Here is a 25,035-nt window from a genome sequence, read left to right on the forward strand (position 1 = left end):
AGGGGCTGGTCAGGAGTTGAAAAGGACAGGAAAATGGGTTGAGCTGTCCCTTCCCTTTCTAATGCCACAGGAAAGGGATATTTCTCTGGCCAGCACTTCTCCCCTTCCTCCATGTCCAATTTCTCTTTGGGAAGTGGAGTAACATGTTAGCATGTTAATATACTCCGTAATCAAAACCTCAAAGTGTATCTATTCCCGAATTTGCTATTAAGTTTATAAAAACATTAGTTTCAGTTTTACCACCAGGGGGCAGCAGAGAGTGATCTCACTGCAAATAGTGATTAGAGACAGCAGTTTCTCTCTCCTCTGTCTCTCTCCCTCCCTCCCGCGCTCCATAAGTCCATTTTTCTCTCTCTCTCCAAAACAGACAAACTGTGACGTTGTAAGAGTGCCCAAATGGAAGAAAGAGTGAGTGAACAGATGAACAGATTTAGTAAGTGTGACAAGTATGGGAGATGTATTAAAGTTAAGACAGAGTCAAAAAATAGGTAGCAAAGTAATTTGCTACATAATTAAAAGACAGATTAGGAGTGAGATTTCTTGGGCTTGAATCCTATTTCCATCACTTACTAGCTGTGTGATTGGACATTTTACTTAACCTCTCTGGCTCTAGTTTCCCCAACTGTAAAATGGGGATAATAATGATTCTACTTCACAGGGTTGTTGAGACGGTTAAATGAGGCCATGTTATAAAATGCTTAGAACAGGACTATTTACTGTGGACATGACCAGTGAGGTCTAGCATTGATATTTTTAACAAAATATAAGAATATAAGATATGGTTATTAATTTCTCTATTCTGGTTTTACTTGTTTGTTTGATATTGCATACAATTTATTTTCAAATATTATTTCTTAATTTTTTTGTACAATTTATGAACTTATTTTGAAAAATAATAATTACCTCTTATCTATGTTTTGTCTAACTTAAAGGAGAATTATGGAGGTATAACATCAACTTTATGGTGGAAGTGAAATTTTCAAGGTAAATATCAATGACATAGTCAAATGTAAAAAATAGAAATACATATTTTGTTAGGCTCTTTTAAGTTACTCATCAGTAATGATTTAGTGATTATGCATGGAAGAAGATCCAGGACTTCAGATAGGTCTTCAGAGCAGGATCAGGGAAGATTGCAGAGAAGCGAATTAGAGAATAGGGAAATAGGATGTGGCTAGGAGAACAGCCATTTTATGCAATCATACATTGAATTATAGTGCCTCTGTCATAACCATGAGGGCGGGGAGGAAATAAAATAAGGAGTGGAGTGTTGTAGAGTTTGAATTATTTTAAATTCTTCACATTGGGCATTGTTCTTTATACTCCATGAAATAGTTATATTAGCACTTGGGTAGTGGTAGGACAGGGTAAACTGAGGGACTTGGGACTAAGTGTTTAGTAGCACATGTGAGTTTGTGTGTACATGTGTATATACACATGCAAGTTCAGTTCAGTTCAGTTCAGTTGCTCAGTCATGTCCGGCTCTGCGACCCCATGAATCGCAGCACGCCAGGCCTCCCTGTCCATCACCAACTCCTGGAGTTTACTCAAGCTCATGTCCATCAAGTAGGTGATGCCATCCACATGCAAAGGGAAGGGCAAATCAGCCCACCTATCTAAGTCAGAATGTTCACAGAGAGTAAAAATGACAAGGCAAGTAGGTATTGGCCAATTTCTGCAAGGATGCACATCCAGAGAATTCAGCTAAGGAAGGAAGGGCAGGCAGGGACTTCAATTCTAGGCAGACAAGACTCAAAGCCAAGAGGCAAAAGAGCAGGCAATGGAGAACAGGTGTCAGAAATAAAAGGCTATTAGAATCTGTGCAGTAAATATTCAAGATCCATGCAAAGCCATTATATAATGGAGAGGGGTACCAAGGGCAAGATGACAACATCTTAACTGGTTTCAGTTGTGGGCTAAGCATGACTCTGACATTGGAGACAAAGAGATATACACCTTCCTAGAAGAAGTTTACTTCAAAAGTATTTATAGGCAGATAAATAAATTTTTTGAATAAATCAACAGTACAAATTTGGGGGCATTATGAGAAGGAAATGGCAACCCACTCCAGTATTCTTGCCTGGAAAATCCCATGGACTGAGGATCCTGGTAGGCTACAGTCCATGGGGTTGCAAAGAGTCGGGCACGACTAAGTGACTTCACTTCACTTCACTTCATGTCTTAAAGCAGCTCTAACTTGCCAAAGTTTACTAGGCCTTTTGTTTTGGCCACTGCAATGTTAAACAGCATGACATTGTTCTGTTTGTCTCTTGTGTGCAGTGACTCATAGTATTAAAGAGGAGTTGGAAGACTGCTGGAGCAAAAGGTTTGAGTTTCTGGCTTGAGAGGTATGTTTTTCTTGATCTTTCCATCATTTGCTCTGCTTTTGGGGACCCCAGGGGCACACCTAAGGAGAATCTGAGTCCTTTATATTTTTCAGAGATGTGCATATACTAGACAAGCACATATTTCTCTTATTCTATTGACTTCCATGGCATATCTTTAGTGCATGGTTATGCTAACAAGCTCTTGGTCTCTTTATTGCTTTGCATAAGAGGTCAAGGTGGGAGCTAGGGGGTTGGGGGAATGGGATTTGGGGATGGAAGGAATATAAGAGTGGGGAGAGAGGGCCTCCTCCCTCCAAATCTATTCTGAGAATTCTATGGGTTTTCACACCACTCACTTGACTTTTAAAATGCTGATTGTACATTGTGGTCAGATCTGAGATGAGTGCGTCTTTAAAGTTGTTGCCTGAAATTTCAAGCCAGAGGAGTTACAGTGGAAAGAATGGAGGGCTGGCAAATATGAAATATGAGTTTTACTCCCTGCTGTGTCACCAAGTCAGTTTGGGACCTCAGGCAGATCATGTAATCCTTTTGTGTTCTGGTTTGGCTGTGTCATCAAAAAGGCACTAAAATGAATGATCGTCAAGAATTTTTGCTGACCTGAGAAAATGGTCATGTCAATATAATATTAAATGGAAAAGGAAGGTAATAGACTTGATTAAGAAACTTGCCCAGTATCATCCAGCTGCTGCTGCTGCTGCTGCTAAGTCGCTTCAGTTGTGTCTGACTCTGTACGACCCCATAGACGGCAGCCCACCAGGCTCCCCCGTCCCTGGGATTCTCCAGGCAAGAACACTGGAGTGGGTTGCCATTTCCTTCTCCAATGCATGCAAGTGAAAAGTGAAAGTGAAGTCGCTCAGTGCTGTCTGACTCTTTGAGACCCCATGGACTGCAGCCTACCAGGCTCCTCTGTCCATGGGATTTTCCAGGCAAAGAGTACTGGAGTGGGTTGCCATTGCCTTCCCCATATCATCCAGCAGAGAGATTCAATCCAATGCCTCTTCTAGTATTCCAAGTTTGCAAACACCTTATTTCATTGCCTTAATCAAACTGACTCACTGGAAGAAAAGCTTGAGAAGGGGCAGAGAGGAAATACATATATTACTGTTTGGCAAGAGGCAAGATGGAACTGCTAGCTTAAAAAAAAAATGCATGTTGTTTAATTTTTTCCTGTTTGCAATGGTTTCTTCCCCTTCCTGGAGAGTTTTGCCTTGCGGTAGGGAACTCTTAACACAGAGAGGAGTTTTTTTCCTCCTAAATGTAATCTAAATATATATGAATAGTAACATTAAGACAGTTTTCATTTTTATTTTTTTGGCAAATCTAAATTTCAGATGTGTGGCAACTAAACATGAGTATTTATTTGTAGTTTGATTCATATGACACATTCTAGCTCTTCAAACATGAAAGTGAATGGAAATAAGTACCGAATTGTGATAGACAGAATAATGCTCCCCTACAAGATATCCCTCATAGCTTAGTTGCTAAAGAATCTACCTGCAATGCAGGAGACCTGGGTTCGATTCCTGAGTCAGGAAGATCCCCTGGAGAAGGAAACGGCAATCCACTCCAGTATTCTTGTCTGGAAAATCCCATGGACAGGGGAGCCTGGCGGGCTACAGTCCATGGGGTCGCAAGAGCTGGACACGACTTAGCGACTAAACCACCACCATACTAAACCACCACTACAAGATATCCATGTCCTAACCTCTGAAACTTGTAAATGTGTAGCCTTACACAGGAAATGGGACTTTGCAGATGTGGTTAAGTTAAGGATTTTGAGATGGGGAGGTGATCCTGGATTACTTGGAGGGTCCAATATAATCACAAAGGTCTCTATAAGAGGGAGGCAGGAGAGTTACCATCAGAGAAGATGTAACAAAGAACAGTGGTGGGAATTATGCAGCCATGAGACTCAGAGTCTAAGTGGCCCCTAGGCAAAGAACAGATTCTCTCAGATGTCTAGAAAGAATGCAGCCTTGACAATACCTAGATATTAGCTCTACAGGATCTATTTTGAAATCTATTTTGAACTTCAGACCTCTAGAACTGTACAGTGATTAATCTGTGTTGTTTTAAGCCACTCAGTTTGTGGTAACTTATTACAGTAATAATAGGAAAGTAATACATTTATGATGCTTCTAGAGTTGTGTGTGACTCCCAAAATTATACAAGAATTTTCAAGCAAAAATCTTTTATTTCAAGCTTGGTTACTAAGACTGTACACCTCTTCAACCTGGAGATAACTTTTAAAAGTTACGATGAAATTTACAGGGATGGGCCAAATATGGATAAATATCTTGTTTTACCCTTTAAACCAAGTTTAGACAAATCAGTTTGTCTTGGGCACATTCAGTGCCTTACTGTAGAGTTTATCTGTGTATAGCAGAAGTGAGAGGAGGACCAATGAGCTGAAAGATAACTCAGTCAATCCGCTTCCTCTGTCTTTGCTTCAGGCTTCATACAGGAAATCTATTGCTGTGTCAAGTTCCAGAGAAGTTTCTTCTGTTCCAAGTTACTAATCTGGCTGAAACACATAGAGTTGAAGGAAGGGGCTGGGAGGAAAGAAGTGCTGTGCTGCTAATGGGCTAAGAAGATCCAGTACGGAAGAGTCAATCAGACAGAGCCTCACCATGCCCAGAGCTCCTTTTACACCTGTGTGGAGGAACAGTGCTGAGTGAAGGGCACAAAATAAGGCAACAGAAATGCCCTGTGCTTGGATAACTTCTGATCTTCAGCTACGACTAATTTTGACTCTCTTCTTAGTTGCAGGTGAGTTTGAATTTTCTTTGGGAGGGTAACAGGAGAACGACAGGTGAGAAACGTGGTCACAGCTTTTCCTGAGCTTTCTTTGCCTTTCTTATGGGGGCAGAGCACAGCAATTACAGTCAGAGTTATGGGGGAGGGGAGAGTTTCCTCCCAGATTTACTTCACTTTTTTATTCTTATTTTCCCCTTCGTCTTGCTTATTTTATTTTGTATCCTACTACAGATATCTATACTTTACCCCACTGCCTACTTCCTCATTCCCCCTACCCCTTTTTAGGGTGAGGCAGAATAAATTACTTTCTAGTAGCAATCCAAGTCACCTGAGGAAAGCGGAACTATTTTCGTCTCCTCTTCTTAAACAATTTAATAATCCCAATCTATTTATGTCTGTATTGTTAACAGTATAAATTAGGAAAGTTTATTGCTTTCTTGTCACTTTCGATGACCAGGCACTTTTAAAAATATAACACATTCAGAAGTTTGATGTTGTGTCTGTGATGTAGGTCCGTATTTATTTTAATATGTGTGGGCTGTCAGAGACTCTTTCTGGATTAGAAGACACACTCTTCAACATCTAGGTTCCTGCAAGAGTTGTGGAGAAATTGGGGCTGTTGTGGGGGTGTCCTGGTTTCACTACAGAGGGTTGGTAGGAGTTGACGTAGGAGGGAGTTTTCAGGTTTCACTTTTAGTTGATGGGAGCAGCTTCAGGGAAACATTTGGTTTTAAATTTTATAGTTTAGTAATTCAAAGGAAAAAAAGGTATTTTTTCCTCATATAAATGATTTTAAAACTGCCTGTCTTCCAGCAAAACATCTGCTTTTCCTCATTTAGGTGAGCACACGTAAAGTAACTATGCTGTATTACTGAACTTTTCTATGGAGTGCTTTCACATAATTTTTCTCCTTTGATCTGCACAGCAACCCAGCGAAGTAGGCATAGAAGACATTTCTCCACCTTACAAAGGTAGAAACTGAGGTATAGAGAGGTGAAATTTGTTCAAGTTTATACTACTAGTATATGACAGTCATTCCTAGTACTAATATATGTTTGTAAGCATCAGTAAACATCTGAGTAGGCAGTTTTCCTCAATACTTAGTCTTTATGCTTCTTACTAACAAGCACCATTAAGTCAATACTTAGTTATAAACTGAGTGGAGTATTTACTCATTTAAAAAAAATCGAATGATCTGAATCTTTCAGTAGTTGAGATCTTGTTGAAGAAAGTTTTTATAGACACCTGTACAAGATCCAACTTGGCAAGGAATGTCAGCTAGACAATGAGCTATTTATGTTAAGCTGCAATATGACTTTGGGGTAAAAGAAAAAAAAAATCATGATTAAAACATAATCAATAATTTTGAATTTGATAGTTTAAAGGTTTGGATTTTAAAACTATTTCTAACCACAGCTAGGAAATATTACCAATATCAAATCTCTGAAATCTGTGCTTCTATAATTATAATGTTATCAGAATATTTAAGAGAAAGATATGGAAAAGCAAATTACATTTTGGGCAGTGATTTGACATGATAAGTTCACCATGAAATAATTCAGAATGATGATATGCAAAGCCTTTGGGGCATGAGCTTATATCTTTATTACTAATACTGCTTTGTTATTAATACTGCCAAAGAGAAATAACTCACTTTATTAGACAAGACAAACTCATAAAGGAGAAAGAGAGCTAATGACTTCACTGTAAGACATGCCATTAAAAAAAAATTGTTTACTTTTTTGTTTACTTATTTGCTTGTAAATTCAAGTAATGTGGTAGTTGATGGATAGGATTTATTAAGAAAGTGCCTGAGAGGGAAAAATAAAAAGAATGCTAATCATTCATTGCAGAGAAAAGATCTCTAGCCCTGTATCTAGTCTCCTTCCCTCAAACTCCCTTTACCCCAGGCCACATCTTTCTTTTTATTTTATACTATTGTCTTCTAGATTTTTTTCTTGTTTTCAAATTATATTTTGATGTCCCCATCAAACAACTCTTTTCTTTGATAAAAGTCACTAATATTGAGATTATGAGTTACTGGAAAGAAATCCTCCATTTTTTTTCTTCTTTGGGCTAATTTTAACCATTTATTATTATCTTCCAATAGGGGGCAGGTAGTCACAAGAGGAGATAAAAATCAAGGCAGGGCTGAGTGGCAGCTTCAGCAGGTTTGCAAAAGAAGGAAAAAGAGATTAAAAGCAATGTGAAAAAGATGTTTGTCCTCATTGATTTCAGTCTTCTCTTCCTTTTCTAATTTTTAATAGCTATGAATTTCCACATTATAGTAATTTTTAGGTGTGGTATCCTCTAAACATCCATGCTTAAGCAATTAATAAATAGTCAATATTGAAATCAGATTGGTTGTATTCTTTCTAGCCAAAGATGGAAAAGCTCTATACAGTCAGCAAAAAAAAGACCTGGAGCTGACTATGGCTCAGAACGTCAGCTTCTTATTGCAAAATTCAGGCTTAAATTGAAGAAAGTAAGGAAAACCACTAGGTCATTCAGGTATGACCTAAATCAAATCCCTTATGATTATACAGTGGAGGTGATGAATAGATTCAAGGGATTAGGTCTGGTGGACAGTGCCTGAAGAACTATGGACAGAGGTTCGTAACATTGTACGGGAGTCAGTGACTGAAACCATTCCAAAGAAAAAAGAAATGCAAAAAAGGCAAAGTGGTTGTCTGAGGAGGCTTTACAAATAGCTGAGAAAAGAAGAGAAATGAAAAGCAAGGGAGAAAGGGAAAGATATATCCAACTGAATGCAGAGTTCCAGAGAATAGCAGGGAGAGATAAGAAGACCTTCTTATGTGAACAATGCAAAGAAATAGAGGAAAACAATAGAATGGAAAAAACTAGAGATTTCTTCAAGAAGATTGGGGACATCAAGGGAATATTTCATGCAGTGATGGGCACAATGAAGGACAGAAATGGTAAGGACCTAACAGAAGCAGAAGATATTAAAAAGAGGTGGCAAGAATACACACAAAAAAGAACTGCACAAAAAAGGTCTTAATGACCCAGATAACCACGATAGTGTGGTCGCTCACCTAGATCCAGACATCCTGAATGTGAAGAAATCAAGTGACCTTAGGAAGCATTACTATGAACAAAGATAGTGGAGGTGATGGAATTCCAGTAGAACTATTTCAAATCCTAAAAGATGATGCTGTTAAAGTGCTGCTCTCAATATGTCAGCAAATTTGGAAAACTCAGCAGTGGCCACAGGATTGGAAAAGGTCAATTTTCATTCCAATCTCAAAGTAAGGCAGTGCTAAAGAATGTTCAAACTACCATACAGTTGAGCTCATTTCTCATTTTAATAAGGTTATGCTCAAAATCCTTCAAGCTAGGCTTCAGTAGTATGTGACCTGAGAACTTCCAGATGGACAAGTTGGGTTTAGAAAAGGCAGAGGAAACAAATATCAAATTGTCAATATTTGTTGGACCATAGAGAAAGCAAGGGAATTCCAGAAAAACATCTGCTTCATTGACTATGCTAAAGCCTTTGACTGTGTGGATGACAACAAACTGTGGAAAATTCTTAAAGAGATGGGAATATCAGACTACCTTATCTGCCTCCTGAGAAACCTGGATACTTTGGCCACCTGATGCAAAGAGCTGACTCATTAGAAAAGAGCCTGAGGCTGTGAAAAATGAAGGCAGAAGGAGAAGAGGCCGATAGAGGGTGAGATGGTTGGCATCGTTGATTCAATGGGCGTGAGTTTGAGCAAACTCCAGGATATAGTGAAGGAAGGGAAGACTGGCGTGCTGCAGTCCATAGTGTCGCAAAGAGTTGGAAATGACTGAGCAACTGAACAACAACAAATCCTTTTGGCATCTGCAGATTTTGGCATCTGCATAATCTCTTATTTTGCCCCTCATACTGATAATTTGTTTCTTCTCTTTGTCAATCTGGTTAGAGGTTATTGATTGCATATATATATTTTGTGTGTGTGTGTGTGAGAGAGAGAGAGAGAGAGAGACAGACAGACAGACAGAGAAAGAGAATAGGGCCTAAAAATTATTTGCCATCTACATTAGAGAGATCAAGCTAAAATGAAACAAATGGAGAACATTTAAAATCAGTCAGTCTTGAAATGGTGTTGGAGTTATTGAAGGCTTTCTGGAGGAGAAGGGTCTTGAATGATAGGTTTATATAGATAGGGAAATAGAGGAATTGGGAGGAGCAGGTGTGCAACATGATCAAAGGCAGGTGGTTCAGGGATAGAAAGAACTGTAGCTTGATATAACAGAGATTGTTATATGATCTCAGGAAATAAGGCTACATTTCAGGAATCCTTAATCAGTAAACAAAAGAACTTGGAAACTGTAACTTTTGGGGGAAATAATATAATAAAATAATATTTTGGAAAAAATGTGGCAGCAGTATCTCACTGAGTGGGAGTGGCACTCAGCAAAGCTTTATTTTGAAGCAGGAGCAAGGGTTCTCACCCTTGAATTTCCATTTTAGGAAGGCCCATGGTATCACTGAGAGTCATTGGTGGCTAAGAAGGGAAGTTTCTTTGCAGAGGAAGATGTTAAATTCAATCTAGAGATGGCAAACACACAGGATGAAAATCTCTATTGGTACTTGGAAGTATAGCACATTCCAGGCTTCATGAATTATTCATGGTGGAGGATCCCACAAAAAGAGTACACATTGAGATAAAAATAACAGAATAAGCTCTAGAGATTTTTGGATTTGGGTTCTAGGAATGATAATTATTTCTTCTTCTTTATAACAGAGAATAAGATCTGAGAAGAGGTGGGGAAGGAGACACTCTGTAGTATAGATGGAATGCTTCACTATAAATAAGAGGACAGAAGCTCTTCTGAAATTGCAGACTAAGATGAGAAGTTGTATGTAGAGATGCTAATAGCTTGAGGATAGAAATAAGGAAATGGGAACAAATCAGAGAATTCCACAGGAGGTAAATTTCCTTCCAACAAAGTCATGAGTACTCCAGTTAATGGTGCTAGTTAATAAAATAACTCGGTTGTCATTTGGTTTTCTGCTGTATCTGAAAAATCAATCTGTACAGTGATTAAGATGCAGTAACCATGGATATACTTTTGCCTCTTCCCCTTGTTGTCATCAACACAGATTTGAAATTCCTAAATAGGATTAGGGAGCAGATCTGTGGCTACAAAATGACTTGGGTCTGTGTGATGCTAATTACTCCTAAGAATCAAACCATTACATTTTTAATAGTTATAAACTTTAAAAGTTGAGTTTTAAGCAGAGAAAGTTTATTAGTGAGGATTCTTGGAAGCAACAGCTGGAAAATAGGGCAAGGCAGCAGAGGGAGAAGTCCAGCAATCCCAACCATGACACCCTCATCTGACTGCATGTGGATTTCTAGAGTTAGAGTGGCTCCAGAGAGGCTCTGCATTGAATCAGAATGTCTTATGGGCCTTATACCTCCAAATTAGTCAACAGATATGGACTGCTCTGGGAAAAGTCTGACTTTGCATGGGATAACTGAGATGATTTCTTAAGGTGTGAGAACTGAAGGCCGTCTGGTGACAGTGCTCCTGACAGCAGGAGCAAAAAGTCATTCCTAAAATAGGATTCTGGGTACATGTACTATCTCCACCATAGCTGCTGTTTCAAATATTCTTCATTCCTTCCTGAATTTCTGAGTTTCTGTCTGGTGCTATTTCCCTTCAACCTAAATAACTTCTATTATCCTCACTAGTAGTGTAGTCCTGCTGGCGAGGAGTTTCCTTAGTTTCCTTTTATCTGAATATGCTTCATTCTTGCATATTTACTCTTGCATATTTTTGTTGGATATAGAATTCTGGTTGACTTTTTTCTTTCACCATTTTAAAAATGTTGTTTCCCCATTTCTGATGAAAAGTTGGCAGACGCTCAGAACATTAATGTGTCATGTTTTTCTCTGGCCGCTTTCAAGATTTTTTTCATTGTCAGTTCTCACCACTTTTAATGTCTATGTATGGTTATTTTTATATTTATCCTACTTGAGGATTACTGAAATTGTTGAATCTGTAAATTTATGCTTCTTGGTAAATTTAGGGAAATTTTTAATCACTACTTTCTCCAAATATTTATCTATCAGCTTTCTATGTTAGAAGTTCTGCTACTTCATTGAAGGCCCTTGTGGCTATTATAGGTTTTTTGTTTTTGTTTTTTCTTTCAGTTATTTTTTTTTTCTCTCTGCTCTTCAGATTGGATAACTTCTATTGATATATTTTTAAGTTTGATAACAATTTCTTCTCTCATTTCTATTCTTCTGTTAAGGCCATCTTGTATTTTTCTATTTTATAGTTTCCATTTATTTTGTAACTTGTTTCTTTTCTTTCGGTTGAGGTTTTTCTGTTTCTTCATTCACTGTGAGCCTATTTTCTTTTATATCACTGAGAATAGTTTAATCTCTACTTTATGGTACTTGTCTGATAATTGCAATATCTGGGTCAATTTGAGGTTTATCTCCTTTTAATGTTTTTTTTTTTTCCTCCTAAAAATGGGTCACAATTTCCTGGTTCTCTGTACAGTGAGTAAATTTATTCATATTGTGCGTATTACATCTTAGAGACTATATTCTGTTATATTACTTTGTTGATTTTTTTTTCCCGAAAACATTTAACTTGGTGGAGCTCAAACTAAAAACTCTCTTTTGGACAATATTTTAAACCTCAGTGCTTTTATCTTTAGTTGGTTGGCTTAAGTATGCCCTGCCATGTGGGGCTTGGGATTAGCCAGAGATGTGCATGCAGTTTATATAAGGAGTCTGAACTCTTGCTTTCTGCCTCTCAATTTCAAGAGACCAAGGTTGCCCTGAAATCTATCTTTTTGTTCTTCAGAAAACCATGAATTTTTTTTTTCCTCTTAGAGTTTTAGCTGTCCAGTGTCCTGCCAGCTGCAGCATTTCCTGGGACTAGAAGTGGTAAATATGGGAACATTTCCTTCTCTCAAGGATTCATACCCCTCAAAAATCTTGCTTTTTCTACTTTCCAGTGGCTTCAGATAGCTTTTATATTTTGTCCAGAATTTCCAGTTGTTATTGTGTTGAAGCTTACAAGGCCATAAACCAAGTGGAACTTTCTTAGTCTGTCTTTTTAATATCATTGTGATTCTTTAAATATCATTGTGTTTTTATGAACTGATGTTGATTTGGTTGGCTGTATTGTCTTAGATGTTGAAATTGAATGTTCAGTTCAGTTCAGTTCAGTTGCTCAGTTGTATCTGGCTCTTTGCGACCCCATGGACTGCAGCACGCCAGGCTTCCCTGTCTATCACCAACTCTCAGAGTTTAATCAAACTCACGTCCATCAAGTCGGTGATGCCATCCAACCATCTCATCCTCTGTTGTCCCCTTCTCCTCCTGCCTTTGATCTTTCCCAGCATCAGGGTCTTTTCTAATGAGTTAGCTTTTCCTATCAGGTGGCCAAAGTGTTGGAGCTTCAGCATTAGTCCTTCCAGTGAATATTCAGGATTGATTTCCTTTATGACTGACTGGTTTGATCTCTGCTATCCAAAGGAATCTCAAAAGTCTTCTCCAACACCACAGTTCAAAAGCATCAATTGTTTGGTGCTAAGCCTTCTTTATGGTCCAACTCTCACATCCATACATGACTACTGGAGAAACCATAGCTTTGACTATACACACCTTTGTTGGCAAAGTGATGTCTCTGCTTTTTACTATGCTGTCTAGATTTGTCATAGCTTTTCTTCCAAAGAGCAAACATCTTTTAATTTCATGGCAGCAGGAGAGGAAAATGGTTATTAGCATCAAAATATGCCAAGCAGTCCAGGAGCTTAAGCACTGAAGAAAGGCCTAAAGGTTGACTGTAAAGGGCCTGGTGACGTTCAAAATTGTGGCCTGAATGGAAGGACGTAGGAGCCACAAGATTGCTAACCTTGAGAAGGGTGTGGGTGGATAGGAAATGGAGGTTGTGGGTTCAGACCACTATTTCTAGAAGTTTGGCAGCAAAGAAAGGAGATAGGATGACAGCTAGGAGGAGAAAGCAGAATCTGATTTTTTTTTTTCTGTCAACAGAGGGGACCCTAAGTGCGTTTAAAGGGTGTTCTCACATAAAGTTTTAAGTTGCTTAGTGATTTCCTTTCTTTGTCCTTGCCATTTTGTTACTTTACCATGGAATACTATGCCATCTTTCCCTCTGGTTTATGATTCTGCCTGCAATTCAGGGAATGCAGTTTCGATCCCTGGGTTGGGAAGATCTCCTGGAGGAGGAAATGGCAACCCACTCCAGTATTCTTGTCTGGAAAATCCCATGGACAGAGAAGCTTGATAGGCTACAGTCCATGGGGTCAAAAAGAGTGGAACACGACTGAGCACACATGAGCTATTACATAATTTGAGACTATCTGGTCTTATGATTTATTTTTGTGATATTGACAATTTTGGAAAAAAATGTTCACATTTGTAGATTCAAAATAATTAAATCTAGTTGTTTTCATTCTCCAAAAAAAATCATTGTATCTGCCCTTTACTGACTGTCTCTTAGATGTTACTCAGAGGTTGTTCCGAGCAAATAATTTGAAGTTAGTTTCCAGACAGAGTCACCCACAGGGCCTAAAATATTAAAGATGCAGTGATGCTATTTCAAGCCTACTTAAACACAACTTTCAGGGCATCTGGACTTTAACAAATCTTTGCAGGTGATTCTGATGGGAGCCATGATTAAGAACACCATTTCAGGTCTTTCTTCATCACTTAAACTATCCCCGTTGTCCCAGCTCTACAGGCTGCTCACCTTCAGATTTACCTGTCACCCAATGTGGAATTTAACTTCCCCAAATATTAAGGTTTCTGAGATCCAACACCTTGCCTTATTTATTCTAGTCAAGGCTATGGTTTTTCCAGTGGTCATGTATGGATGTGAGAGTTGGACTGTGAAGAAAGCTGAGTGCCAAAGAATTGATGCTTTTGAACTGTGGTGTTGGATAAGACTCTTGAGAGTCCCTTGGACTGCAAGGAGATCCAACCAGTCCATCCTAAAGGAGATCAGTCCTGGGTGTTCATTGGAAGGACTGCTGCTGAAGCTGAAACTCCAATACTTTGGCCACCTCATGTGAAGAGTTGACTCATTAGAAAAGACCCTGATGCTGGGAGGGATTGGGGGCAGGAGGAGAAGGGGATGACAGAGGATGAGATGGCTGGATGGCATCACTGACTTGATGGACATGAGTTTGAGTAAACTTTGGGAGTTGGTGCTGGACAGGGAGGCCTGGCATACTGCGATTCATGGGGTTGCAAAGAGTCAGACACAACTGAGCAACTGAACTGAACTGAACTGATTCCTAAAGTTCTGCACAGCTACCTGACACTGAGTAGGTATACTCAGAAAGTGTTTGCCAACCTGCATGTTTGTGTCTGCTCAGTTTCTCAGTCGGGTCCAACTCTTTGTTATGCCATGGACTGTAGCCCACCAGGCTCCTCTGTCCATGGGATTTCCCAGGCAAGAATACTGGAGTGGGTTGCCATTTCCTCCTCCAGGGGATCTTCCTGACCCAGGGATCAAACCTGCATCTCTTGTGTCTCCTGCATTGGCAGGTAGATTCTTTACCACTCGGGAGGCCAAGGTATACTCAGAAAATGTTTTTCAACCTAAACTTCCTCAAAATGTCTCTGGTATCTGTAACCACTCTTGCCCTTTATGCTTCTCTCTGAGTAACCAAGTGTCAGTCTCTTCAAAAGCAAACCTTCATTTTGCATTTGTCTCATCCCCTCCCACAACCTCTAGGATCCTGCGTGCCAGTTAGCCTCTTTTGTTCTTGTAACTGCTAGCGCTCCCTCTGTCTACAAATATGCAGTACGACTCAAATACCCACTCATGCTTCTAGTTTCAGACATTGCCCCATCTCTCTCTTTCAGATTTGACATGAAAGGATAAAGTCTCATTCTCTGATACTTTCAGGGTCAAAATTCTTGAAAGAGCAAGTCTACAGTTGTTGACAATTGCTTCTGCTTGGGCCCTTGTAATTGTTCTGCTAGTCCCCCTGTACTAACACTACTCTCTTGCAGCTCTTAATGATCTCTGTGGATTTTGTTAGCAAATCATAATGCCTCTCACTCCTTACTTTAAAATTTTTCATACATGATTTGACCTTGATTATTTGTGTCTTGAAAACTTCTCTTTCCCTGGCTTCAAGACCCCACATTTACCTTCTACTTTTCTTCATTGTTTCTGCTAACTTTACTTCCTTCATTAGATCCCTAATTTTAAATGTTTCAAGACTCTCATTTTGGCCTTGTCTTTAATTTCCACATCAAAGACAGTGATGTGGCAGTCCATGGGCTGGATCTGGCTTAGGGACACTTTTGATTGGCTCATGTAATATTTTTAAAATTTTGAATTAGCTGCCAATATTTTTAAATTGGGAGATTTTACCCAACGCCCCTGAGATGGTGTTTAGGGTTGCTGTGAGGATTGAGTTAAATGATATATATATAAAGCACTTAATACTATGTCTGAATTTGACAAACATTCAAAAAATTATATCATAATTATCATTTTACAGTTTCTAAAGCTCTTTAATAGATATTATTTCATAACTTATTTATTGGCCCCTACATACCAACTTTTTGTTTTTTTCTATTCTCTTCTTAGAATTAAAAAATATACCAGCATTAATATCCTAAAATATAAGGCATATTTTGGCGATATTGTGGGTTTGGTTCCAGACCACCACAATAAAGTGAATATCACAATAAACTGAGACACACAAATTTTTGGTTTCCCAGTGCATGTAAAAGTTTTGTCTAAAGAAAAAAGTTATGTCTACACTATACTGTGACTTCCCTGCTGGCGCTTCAGTAAAGAATCTACTGGCAATGCAGGAGACATAAGCATTGTGGGTTTGGTCCCTGGGTCAGAAAGATCTCCTAAAGAAGGGAATAGCACCCTACTCCAACATTCTTGCCTGGGAAATCCCATGGACAGAGGAGCCCAACAACATTATACTGTAGTGTATAAGTGTATAATAGCATTATGTATAAAAAAACAATGTACACACCTTAATTAAAAATATTTTATTACTAAAAAATGTTAACCATCATCTCACAACACAAGGTTGCCATAAACCTGCAATTTGTAAAAAACATAGTAAAGTGAAGGGCAGTAAAATGTGGTATGCATGTATCTTTGTATATCGGATATGTGTATATATTTACTATCTGTTCACCAAACACACTGACCTTTGTGATCACTGATACACATTTGTACAACAACTACCATGAGCTAGGGAACAAATTTGTTTTCATTACCTAGTTTTGGACTATGTGATGGTAATTGCCTGAAAAAAAGTTAGCCCGACAATATGACTTTTATTAATACTGTGTCCTACTAAAATGATGCAGACTTTGTGACTATTGTCACATACACAAAAATTAGTCCCAGCAATATGGTTTTTATTAGCACTGTTTCCTGTCCATATTTTTTTCCCAAGAGGCTAGTTAGTTCTCCTAGTATCATTTACCAATGATATAATCATTCTTCCCCTTATGAATTTGAATGCCTATTCCTATCAGATATTAAATTCCCACAAATGTAGATAGAGCAACTGAGTTTCAGAGAGTAATCTGCACAATATTACAGAGGTAATACATTGAAATTTATTTATTTTAACATTAGCCAAAAGGTTACTTGATTTTGTTACTCTAATTGTGGTGTTTTTTTCTATTTTTGTCTCTGCAAAAGCTTTGGGTTTCTACTCAGTGTTTTGTTTACTGAACAGTTGATTAGGTGTTGTCTGCTACTAAATTAATGCATTTTAAGATGTAAATAATGTTCATAAATTAAAGTATAAGAACACAAATTAGATGTATTGTGTTACCAGGATCAGTTTTTGACATTGTTATTATCTTTCCAATTGTTATTCTATCTTCCCAACCCAGGGATGGAACCCAGGTCTCCCACATTGCAGGCAGATTCTTTACCAGCTGAGCCACAAGGGAAGCCCAAATCTCTTATTTTACATTTCAGTTTCTTTCCTTTTTGGAAGCAAGCATCATGATAATTGAAATATTAAGCTATGAGACACATAAAGGAGATAGTTTTCATTTTAAAAGACATTTCATTTTATGTTCCCCAAATGGCAAGCATTTGTTTTTCTTTTCTGTTCTCCTTCCATAGGAAAATACACTTGTCTCAGGAAAAAGATCCTGAAATCATTATGGAAGATTAGATTAATAGCAAAAGCTGAATTTTTTTTTTTCTTTTTTAGCTCCAGTCTTTTTTCAGATTCTATTCCCTCCAGATACACATTCTCTGCATATAAAAGTACTTCTATTTGGACTGTTCTGTTTCTTATTCTCTTTCTTAATATCAGCTTCTTGTTCATTGGGTCTTGTATCAATTACCTCTTGCTGCATAATAAACTACCCACAGACAAATATTTATTCTCTCACAGTGACCCAAGAGTGAGTGAGAGAGAAATCATGAGGGTAGAAGCCATAGTCTTTCTATAACTTAATCTTGGCTGTGACATTCTATTCATTTCTGCTGTATCGTATTTGTTAGAAGTGAGTTACTAAATCCAGCCCACATGCAAGAGGAGGGGATTTTATAAAGACACAATTATCAGGAAAGTAGGGACCATCTTAGAGGCTGCCTATCACTTCAGTACTAGGATAAGTTGCTCAAGGTACATTTTATATACTTTTCACTTATTGCTATTACAGTTTCATATAATTGCTTTATTATTTGGTTACTGTGTAATATTCCTATTAGATTGAAAGCTCCATGATACAGGTATTTATTAAGACCTAGTTATGGTAACTGAATAAATAATATTATTAATGCAGCTTCCAGCTTCCCTCCACCAGTTAGAAAGTACTAATGTATGTGATAGGTGGTCACTCAGATACCATCTCAGTGAAAACTACTAGTGAAAGACTGATCATCATCTTAGGAGGCAGAAAAAAAAAGCTCATTTCCTTTACTTCCAATATTTCTCATAAAATTACTGCATTACTTTTCAGGTAGCTTTAGTAGAGAAAAAAATCACATGAGTCTGTTATTCCAACAGTTGTTTTTGTTTAGTCTCTAAGTCATGTCTGACTCTTTTGTGACTCCATGTAGCCTCCCAGGGTCTATGGAATTCTCCAGGCAAGAATACTGGAGTGGGTTGCCATTTCCTACTCCAAGAGACCTTCCCAACCCAGAGATGAAACCCACATCTCTTGTGTCTCCTGCACTACAGGCGGACTCTTAACCGTTGAGCCACTTGGGAAGCCCATTCCGACCATTACTGTTTGCTATTTAGCAAATAACAAAATCCGGGGGGAAAATTGGCTATGCTTTCAATGATTCCTACAGGGTGGTAGTACTTTTTAATTATATATCAGAAATAAAATTGTACATTATTGTAAAACTTCCCCCAAAGTTTATGGATTTTCTGGCTCACTATCATGGATTTCCACTAGTTTCCAATGTGAAAATTATTGCATTAGAGGAAGAAATATAAGTAAACTATTTGGCTGACAATTCATCTCATTTTCAGAACCTCTAAAAAAGGGAGACAATTCAAGGTCTCTTCTTGTTTGAATCCATTCATAACTCTAAAAACTGTTGGGAAATAATACTTGTGTGTCTAACCTACATCCACAATGTGCAGTTTTATAAAACACAGTACAAACGTACTAACTAAAATGTTAAGGTTGATATTTTAAGCTTTCTGAAGCCAGAGAGTTATGATAAAGCTTTCTGTACTGTATTGACTTTACCATACTGATGATTAGAAAAAGTTATGTGCTCAGTACAGCTAAATAAGGTTGTTCTGGCAGTGTGATTTTAATTTCCGGGTCTGTGTGATTAAGATCTCAGTCTCAGAGTTGCATTTATTTAAAATGAAGCTTGAATCTTTAGGAGAAATGTAGTTTCCTTTTTACTGGCTTTAAAACCTCAGTTTGTAATGCTCTTCAGACACCTTTCACTAGTTATTCCTTACTTATTAAGAGTGACAGTCTGCATTTTGCAGAGGGGAGAACTAGAGTATATAAATTTAATTATTTTAAGTAATTTGGGAAAGAAGCAGAGTGAAATAAAACTCATATCTCTCATATTTTCCCACCATTGCTTTATTCAAAATGATCCAGTTCTGTATTTGCTATGATAATTTGCAGAGTTTTGAAATCAGAAGCTTGAAACACCGACTGGAAAATGCAATAATTCTATTGTTTGGCCCTCCTTGTGTAAATTATCAGAATATTTGCACAGATTTAAGTGCATTGAAATATATTGAATATATTTTAATGTATTCTATGTTCCTTTAAAAAAAAAGTATTGATAGTAAGTTCATTAAATGTTAAATATCAACAAAGATGTCAAGTAAAGATGTAAATATCACAATAAACCATAAAAATGACTTTTAATTAGGTCAGTACTAGCATAGAAGTCCCAAGTTCTGGAAAGAAATATCAAAAGAAATGTAAAAGTAAAGTTCTTCTACATTATTCTCCTGTATAGCTATATGGTCATTTTATTAGACCATAGCCAAATATTTTAGACTACAGTTTTGCTTCAATTTTAGGATTCTTTCAGCTTAAATTCATCTGTTCAGCCTCCTTACTTCTTGTTTGTATGCTCCCAAAACCTTGCAAATGAATGAAAGAGCAGAAAATCTTTAATTTTTTGTTTCCCATCAGCATATATTAGAAATAATAATCTAAGCCACTATATCAACTAATTATGGCATAATATATGTTCTACTTTGGTTAATAAACAGTTACTGAATCTGGGATTTTACTGGGAATTGTGAAATATCAGAAATGCCTATTTCTAACTTTTTTAGTCAGTACAGCCCAGCAAAGCACAGGATTTTACATAGCTAAAAACTATTAAATCACACAAGAAAACCATGTGCTATTTCTGAGAGTCTTTTTCACTCACTGGAGGAAGTCTTTGGAGTGTGGGTTTGCACAGTCATGCCTATACAGTGTCTACTGTGTGGGTGGTATATACTTGCTCAGGCAAATGACAATGATGATTTGGGAAAGGAAACTCAAAGCGAGTGCTCAAAGTGACTAAGAGGTTTCATTAATAGTCAAATCACAAAACAATCTCACTTCTACTGATGATTTTGACTTAGATGGAAAAGGTTTTTTTTTTTTTAAACATTATTTCCAGTGCCAAGGGGTTTTCATTTGTATTTCCTTTTATGTTTGTTTGTGTGGATGCATGTTCTAATATTACGTGTGTTAAAACCTGATGTTTCTGACATTGTTTTTAATTAAACTGAGGGATAATTTATATACAATTAACTGGGTACATTTAAAAGTTACAATTTGATGAGGTTTTGAAGTCAGATATTTCGGTAATTACCATCACAAACAAGATACAAAATATTTCCATCCCAAAATATTCCTCCATGTATACTAATAGTCCTTCCTTGTCTTCATTCTGATCTGTGGACAACCAATGATTTGCCATTTGTCTCCATAGATTAGTTAGCATTTTATATTAGTATACTCTTTTATGTGATATCTAGTATGTACTCTTTTGTATCTACCTTATTTCACTCAAAAGAATGATTTTTGAGATTCATCAATGTTGTGTGTGTTCCTTTTCACTGCTGAATAGTATTCCATTATACAGATAACTTAGCTATCTGTCGACTGGCATTTGGGTTGTTTCTAGCTTTTGGTTACTGTGAATAAAGCTTCTATGAACATTCATGCACAAGTCTTTGTGTAGACATGTTTTTATTTCTCTTGGCTAAATACTTAGGATTGGAATGGTAAGGTTATATGTGGCATGGATTTGACTTTTGGAAAAAATACCATAAATTTTCTAGTGCAGTTATATTTTTTTATATTCCCCCTAATAATGTATGAAAGTTTCAGTTGTTTCACATTTTCGCCAATATATATTATCAGTCTTTTTAACTTTAGCCATGGTTATAGGTGCATAATCATTGTCTCATTGTGGTTTAAATCTGTATTTCCTCTATGAGTACTAATGTTGAACATCTCTTTTGTGTATTTATTGGTAATCTGAATTTCTTTTTTTGGTCAAGTGTCTGTTTAAGTCATTTGCCTGTTGTTTTTTTTTTTAAATTTATTTAAAAAGTTATTGAATTGTAAAAGTTTTTCACATATTGTTGTTTTTTCAGCTGTGCTGTGGCTTATAGGATATTAGTTCTCTGACTGGGAATTGAATCTGAACTTCTCTAGTCAAAGTGCTGAGTTCTAACCATTGGACCACCAGAGAACTCCTGAAGAACCAGCTTTTGATTTTGTTAATTATTACTTGTTTATTTATTTATTTATTATTGTTTTCTGTTTTGTTGATTTCTGCTCTTCCTTTTATTGTTTTCGTCTTTCTCTTTTGTTTTTAACTTCTTCGGGTGGATTTTAGGTAATTCCTATTTTGTTATTAGTCTTTAAAGCTATTATTTTTTCTGTAAGCATTGCTTTAGGCTGGCTGCATATCACAAAATTTGATACTATGTACACTTTTATCTGTCCTGCTTCTTTTATGTAACATTATGTCCTAGAGATCACTCTGGTAATAGCTTATAAAGATATCCCTCATTCTTTTTAAGGGTTTCATGGTACTTCATTTTGTGGATGTTCTATAATTTAAACAACTATTTTCCTATGATTTGGATTATTTCTAAAAGTCTTGCTAATACAATGTAGTAATGACCTGCCTTCTGTTATATATATTAATGTATTTCATACTGTTGCCTATATAGCTTTGGGATAGATTCTGGGAAGTGATAGGGCTGGGTCAAAAGGAAAATGCATATGTAACTGCTACTTATTGTCAAATTTTCCATTACTGAAATGGTAACATTTTACATTCCCCCCAGCAATATATGTCATGCCTATCTCTCTACAGTTTTGCAAACAGAGTATATTGTTAAACTTTTCGGTTTTGACGATCTTATAGGTGAGAAATAGCATTTCTGCATTGTTTTAATTTGCATTTCTTTCATCATAAATGATGTTGACCTTCTTTCTAAATGACTAGGAGACATGTATACTTCTTTTTCTGTAAATTGTCCACAACTATAGGGTTGTGTTGACCTTAATTTTTAACCCAGCTTGAGCCAGCTGCCTGCCAGGATGCTGTGCAAACCACTCTTTTAAGCTCTGAGGATGAAGAATGAGCAACCTAGATGAAAATCCCTGCCCCGCCTGGAGCTTACAGTCTAGTGAGGGAGTGGTGATTTTGGCCCATGAATTTTGGCAAAGGTCTCAAATCCTCCTCCTTAGGTTAACTATTCCTATTCAGATCCAGAATTCATAATGCTTGTGTTTATGTGCCTTTATAATAATCCTGATTCTATGCACTTACCTGTTGATGTGATCTTTCAGACCTTTGTCTCTCTGTGTTTCTACAGAAACATGGCTGGGATTTGCTTCTCCAACTCTCTCATTTTGGGTTAATTTTGGGCTTCCCAGGTGGGACTAGTGGTAAAGAACCCTCCTGCCAATACAGGAGACATAAAAGATGCTGGTTCGATCACTCAGTTGGGAAGACCCCCTGGAGGAGGGTATGGCAATCCACTCCAGTATTCTTGCCTGGAGAATCCCCATGGACAGAAGAGCCTGGCAGGCTACAGTCCATAGCACTGCAAAGATTTGGATATGACTGAAGCGACTTAGCACACGTGTAGGGGTAGTGTATTTCTTAGGAACCAACCCTTGGCTTCTACTCATTGTGGTAAGAACTACTTGCATAAGAACAATTTGGCAATTGGAGCAGCTTAAAAGCTGGGGTGAATGTGAAAGCCTCTCAGTTGTGTCCAACTCTTTGTGACCCCATGGACTATTGCCTGCCAGGCTCCTCTGTCCATGAAATTCTCCAGGCAAGGGGACAGTGGATAGCCGTCCCCTTCTCCTGGGGATCTTCTCAATCCAGGGATTGAACCCAGGTCTCCAGCATTGCAGGCAGATTCTTTACCATCCGAGCCACCAGGGAAGCCCAAACTGAGTTACTTTGGCCAATCTGCTTCATCACTGTGAGTCTAAATTTCTTTATCTGTAAAATGAGGATGATACCACTTGTCAACATGCAGAGACTCAAATGAATAACATGCAAATTACCAAAAATCTGTTCCTAATGTAAGTGTTCAAAAATTATTTTAATTTTATTCAAGTGAATAGTAACTAAATGGGAGGGAGTGGTGTATTCAAAAGTTCTCCAAAAAACACTGTGCATTGAATTTTACCCTAAAATGTTTCTCTTTGTTGGTCAGATACTGTAGATGCACTGAAAGTATATCATTTCCTTGTGAATACTTTGAGTTTTATGCCTTCCACAATTAGAGCCTGCCAGTATCCAGCCTCAATTCTAATCATACATCCAGTTTTTCTCATATAATGACAATACCCAACCACGTGTAGTTCTTTGAAACCCTCAAATGGCTTCATGCCTTCTTTTAAATGCCATTCTTTGTGTGCAATATTCTTTTTCCTTTTAGTTTCCTAGAAAAACCCATCTTCTAAGATCCACCTCAAATATCAACTATTGTAGGAAGTCCTCCCTAATCTTTTACTCTCTTAGAGTAAAAACTCTAAGAGTTTTACTCTCTTAGAATTAAAAACCTCTTCTTTTAAACTTCTGGACATTATGTATACATCTATCATCACACTGAAACTTTATAATTGTTTGTACAGTTAATTTCTTGCCTGGACCTCAGGCTTATGGAGAGAAAAGGGTATTGCTCATTATGATGTTTCTATGCCTAGTGAGTACTTTGCCAGGAGTTGCTACTCAAAAAATGCTTACTAACAATTTTCACTTGGAGCTTGTCTTGTAAAATTTGAACTTAATAGACAATTGTCTATGTGATGTGATTTCAACAGTATTTAGGAAACTCCTTTGTTGTTCTATATCAGCATCCAATCAACATATCAGTACTAAAATTCTCCTTTCTCACTGGTGCCTGAAATGTCTGTTCAGTTCTTTTCAGTCGCTCAGAAATGTCTGACTCTTTGCGACCCCATGAATCACAGCACACCAGGCCTCCCTGTCTATCACCAACTCCTGGAGTCTACCCAAGCCCATGTCCATCGAGTCGGTGATGCCATCCAGCCATCTCATCCTTTGTTGTCCCCTTCTCCTCCTGCCCCCAATCCTTCCCAGCATTAGGGTCTTTTCCAATGAATCAACTCTTCTCATGAGGTGGCCAAAGTATTGGAATTTCAGCTTCAACATCAGTCCTTCTAATGAACACCCAGGACTTATATCCTTAGGATGGACTGGTTGGATCTCCTTGCAGTCCGAGGGGCTCTCAAGAGTCTTCTCCAACACCACAGTTCAAAAGCATCAATTCTTCAGTGCCCAGCTTTCTTTATAGTCTAACTCTCACATCCATACATGACTACTGGAAAAACCATAGCCTTGACTAGATGGACCTTTGTTGGCAAAGTAATGTCTCTGCTTTATAACATGCTGTCTAGGTTGGTCATAATTTTCCTTCCAAGGAGTAAGCGTCTTTTAATTTCATGGCTGCAATCACCATCTGATATTGGAGCCCAAAAAATCTCCAGTGATTTTGGAGCCCCAAAAAATAAAGTCTGACACTGTTTCCACTGTTTCCCCTTCTATTTCCCATGAAGTTATGGGACCAGATGCCATGATCTTAGTTTTCTGAATGTTGAGCTTTAAGCCAACTTTTTCACTCTCCTCCTTCACTTTCATCAAAAGGCTTTTTAGTTCCTCTTCACTTTCTGCCATAAGGGTGGTGTCGTCTGCATATCTGAGGTTATTGATATTTCTCCTGGCAATCTTGATTCCAGCTTGTGCTTCTTCCAGCCCAGCATTTCTCATGGTATACTCTGCATATAAGTTAAATAAGCAGGGTAACAACATATAGCCTTGACGTACTCCTTTTCCTATTTGGAACCAGTCTGTTGTTCCATGTCCAGTTCTAACTGTTGCTTCCCGACCTGCATACAGGTTTCTCAAGAGACAGGTCAGA

At 37.7% G+C, this 25,035-nt stretch overlaps 1 protein-coding gene across 1 annotated transcript in view; it reads left to right on the top strand.

Moving 5' to 3' along the window:
• The first annotated feature begins 4,801 nt into the window (after positions 1-4,801).
• CD200R1 (CD200 receptor 1) overlaps positions 4,802-25,035 on the top strand; it is a 43,269-nt gene continuing 23,035 nt past the window's right edge. The window contains exon 1 of the mRNA XM_061167228.1: positions 4,802-5,117. Coding sequence (XP_061023211.1) covers positions 5,051-5,117 — 67 coding nt within the window. The 5' untranslated portion in view covers positions 4,802-5,050. The remainder of the gene's footprint in view (positions 5,118-25,035) is intronic.

Source organism: Dama dama, chromosome 19, assembly GCF_033118175.1.
Source record: "Dama dama isolate Ldn47 chromosome 19, ASM3311817v1, whole genome shotgun sequence".
Classification (NCBI taxonomy): Eukaryota; Metazoa; Chordata; class Mammalia; order Artiodactyla; family Cervidae; genus Dama; species Dama dama.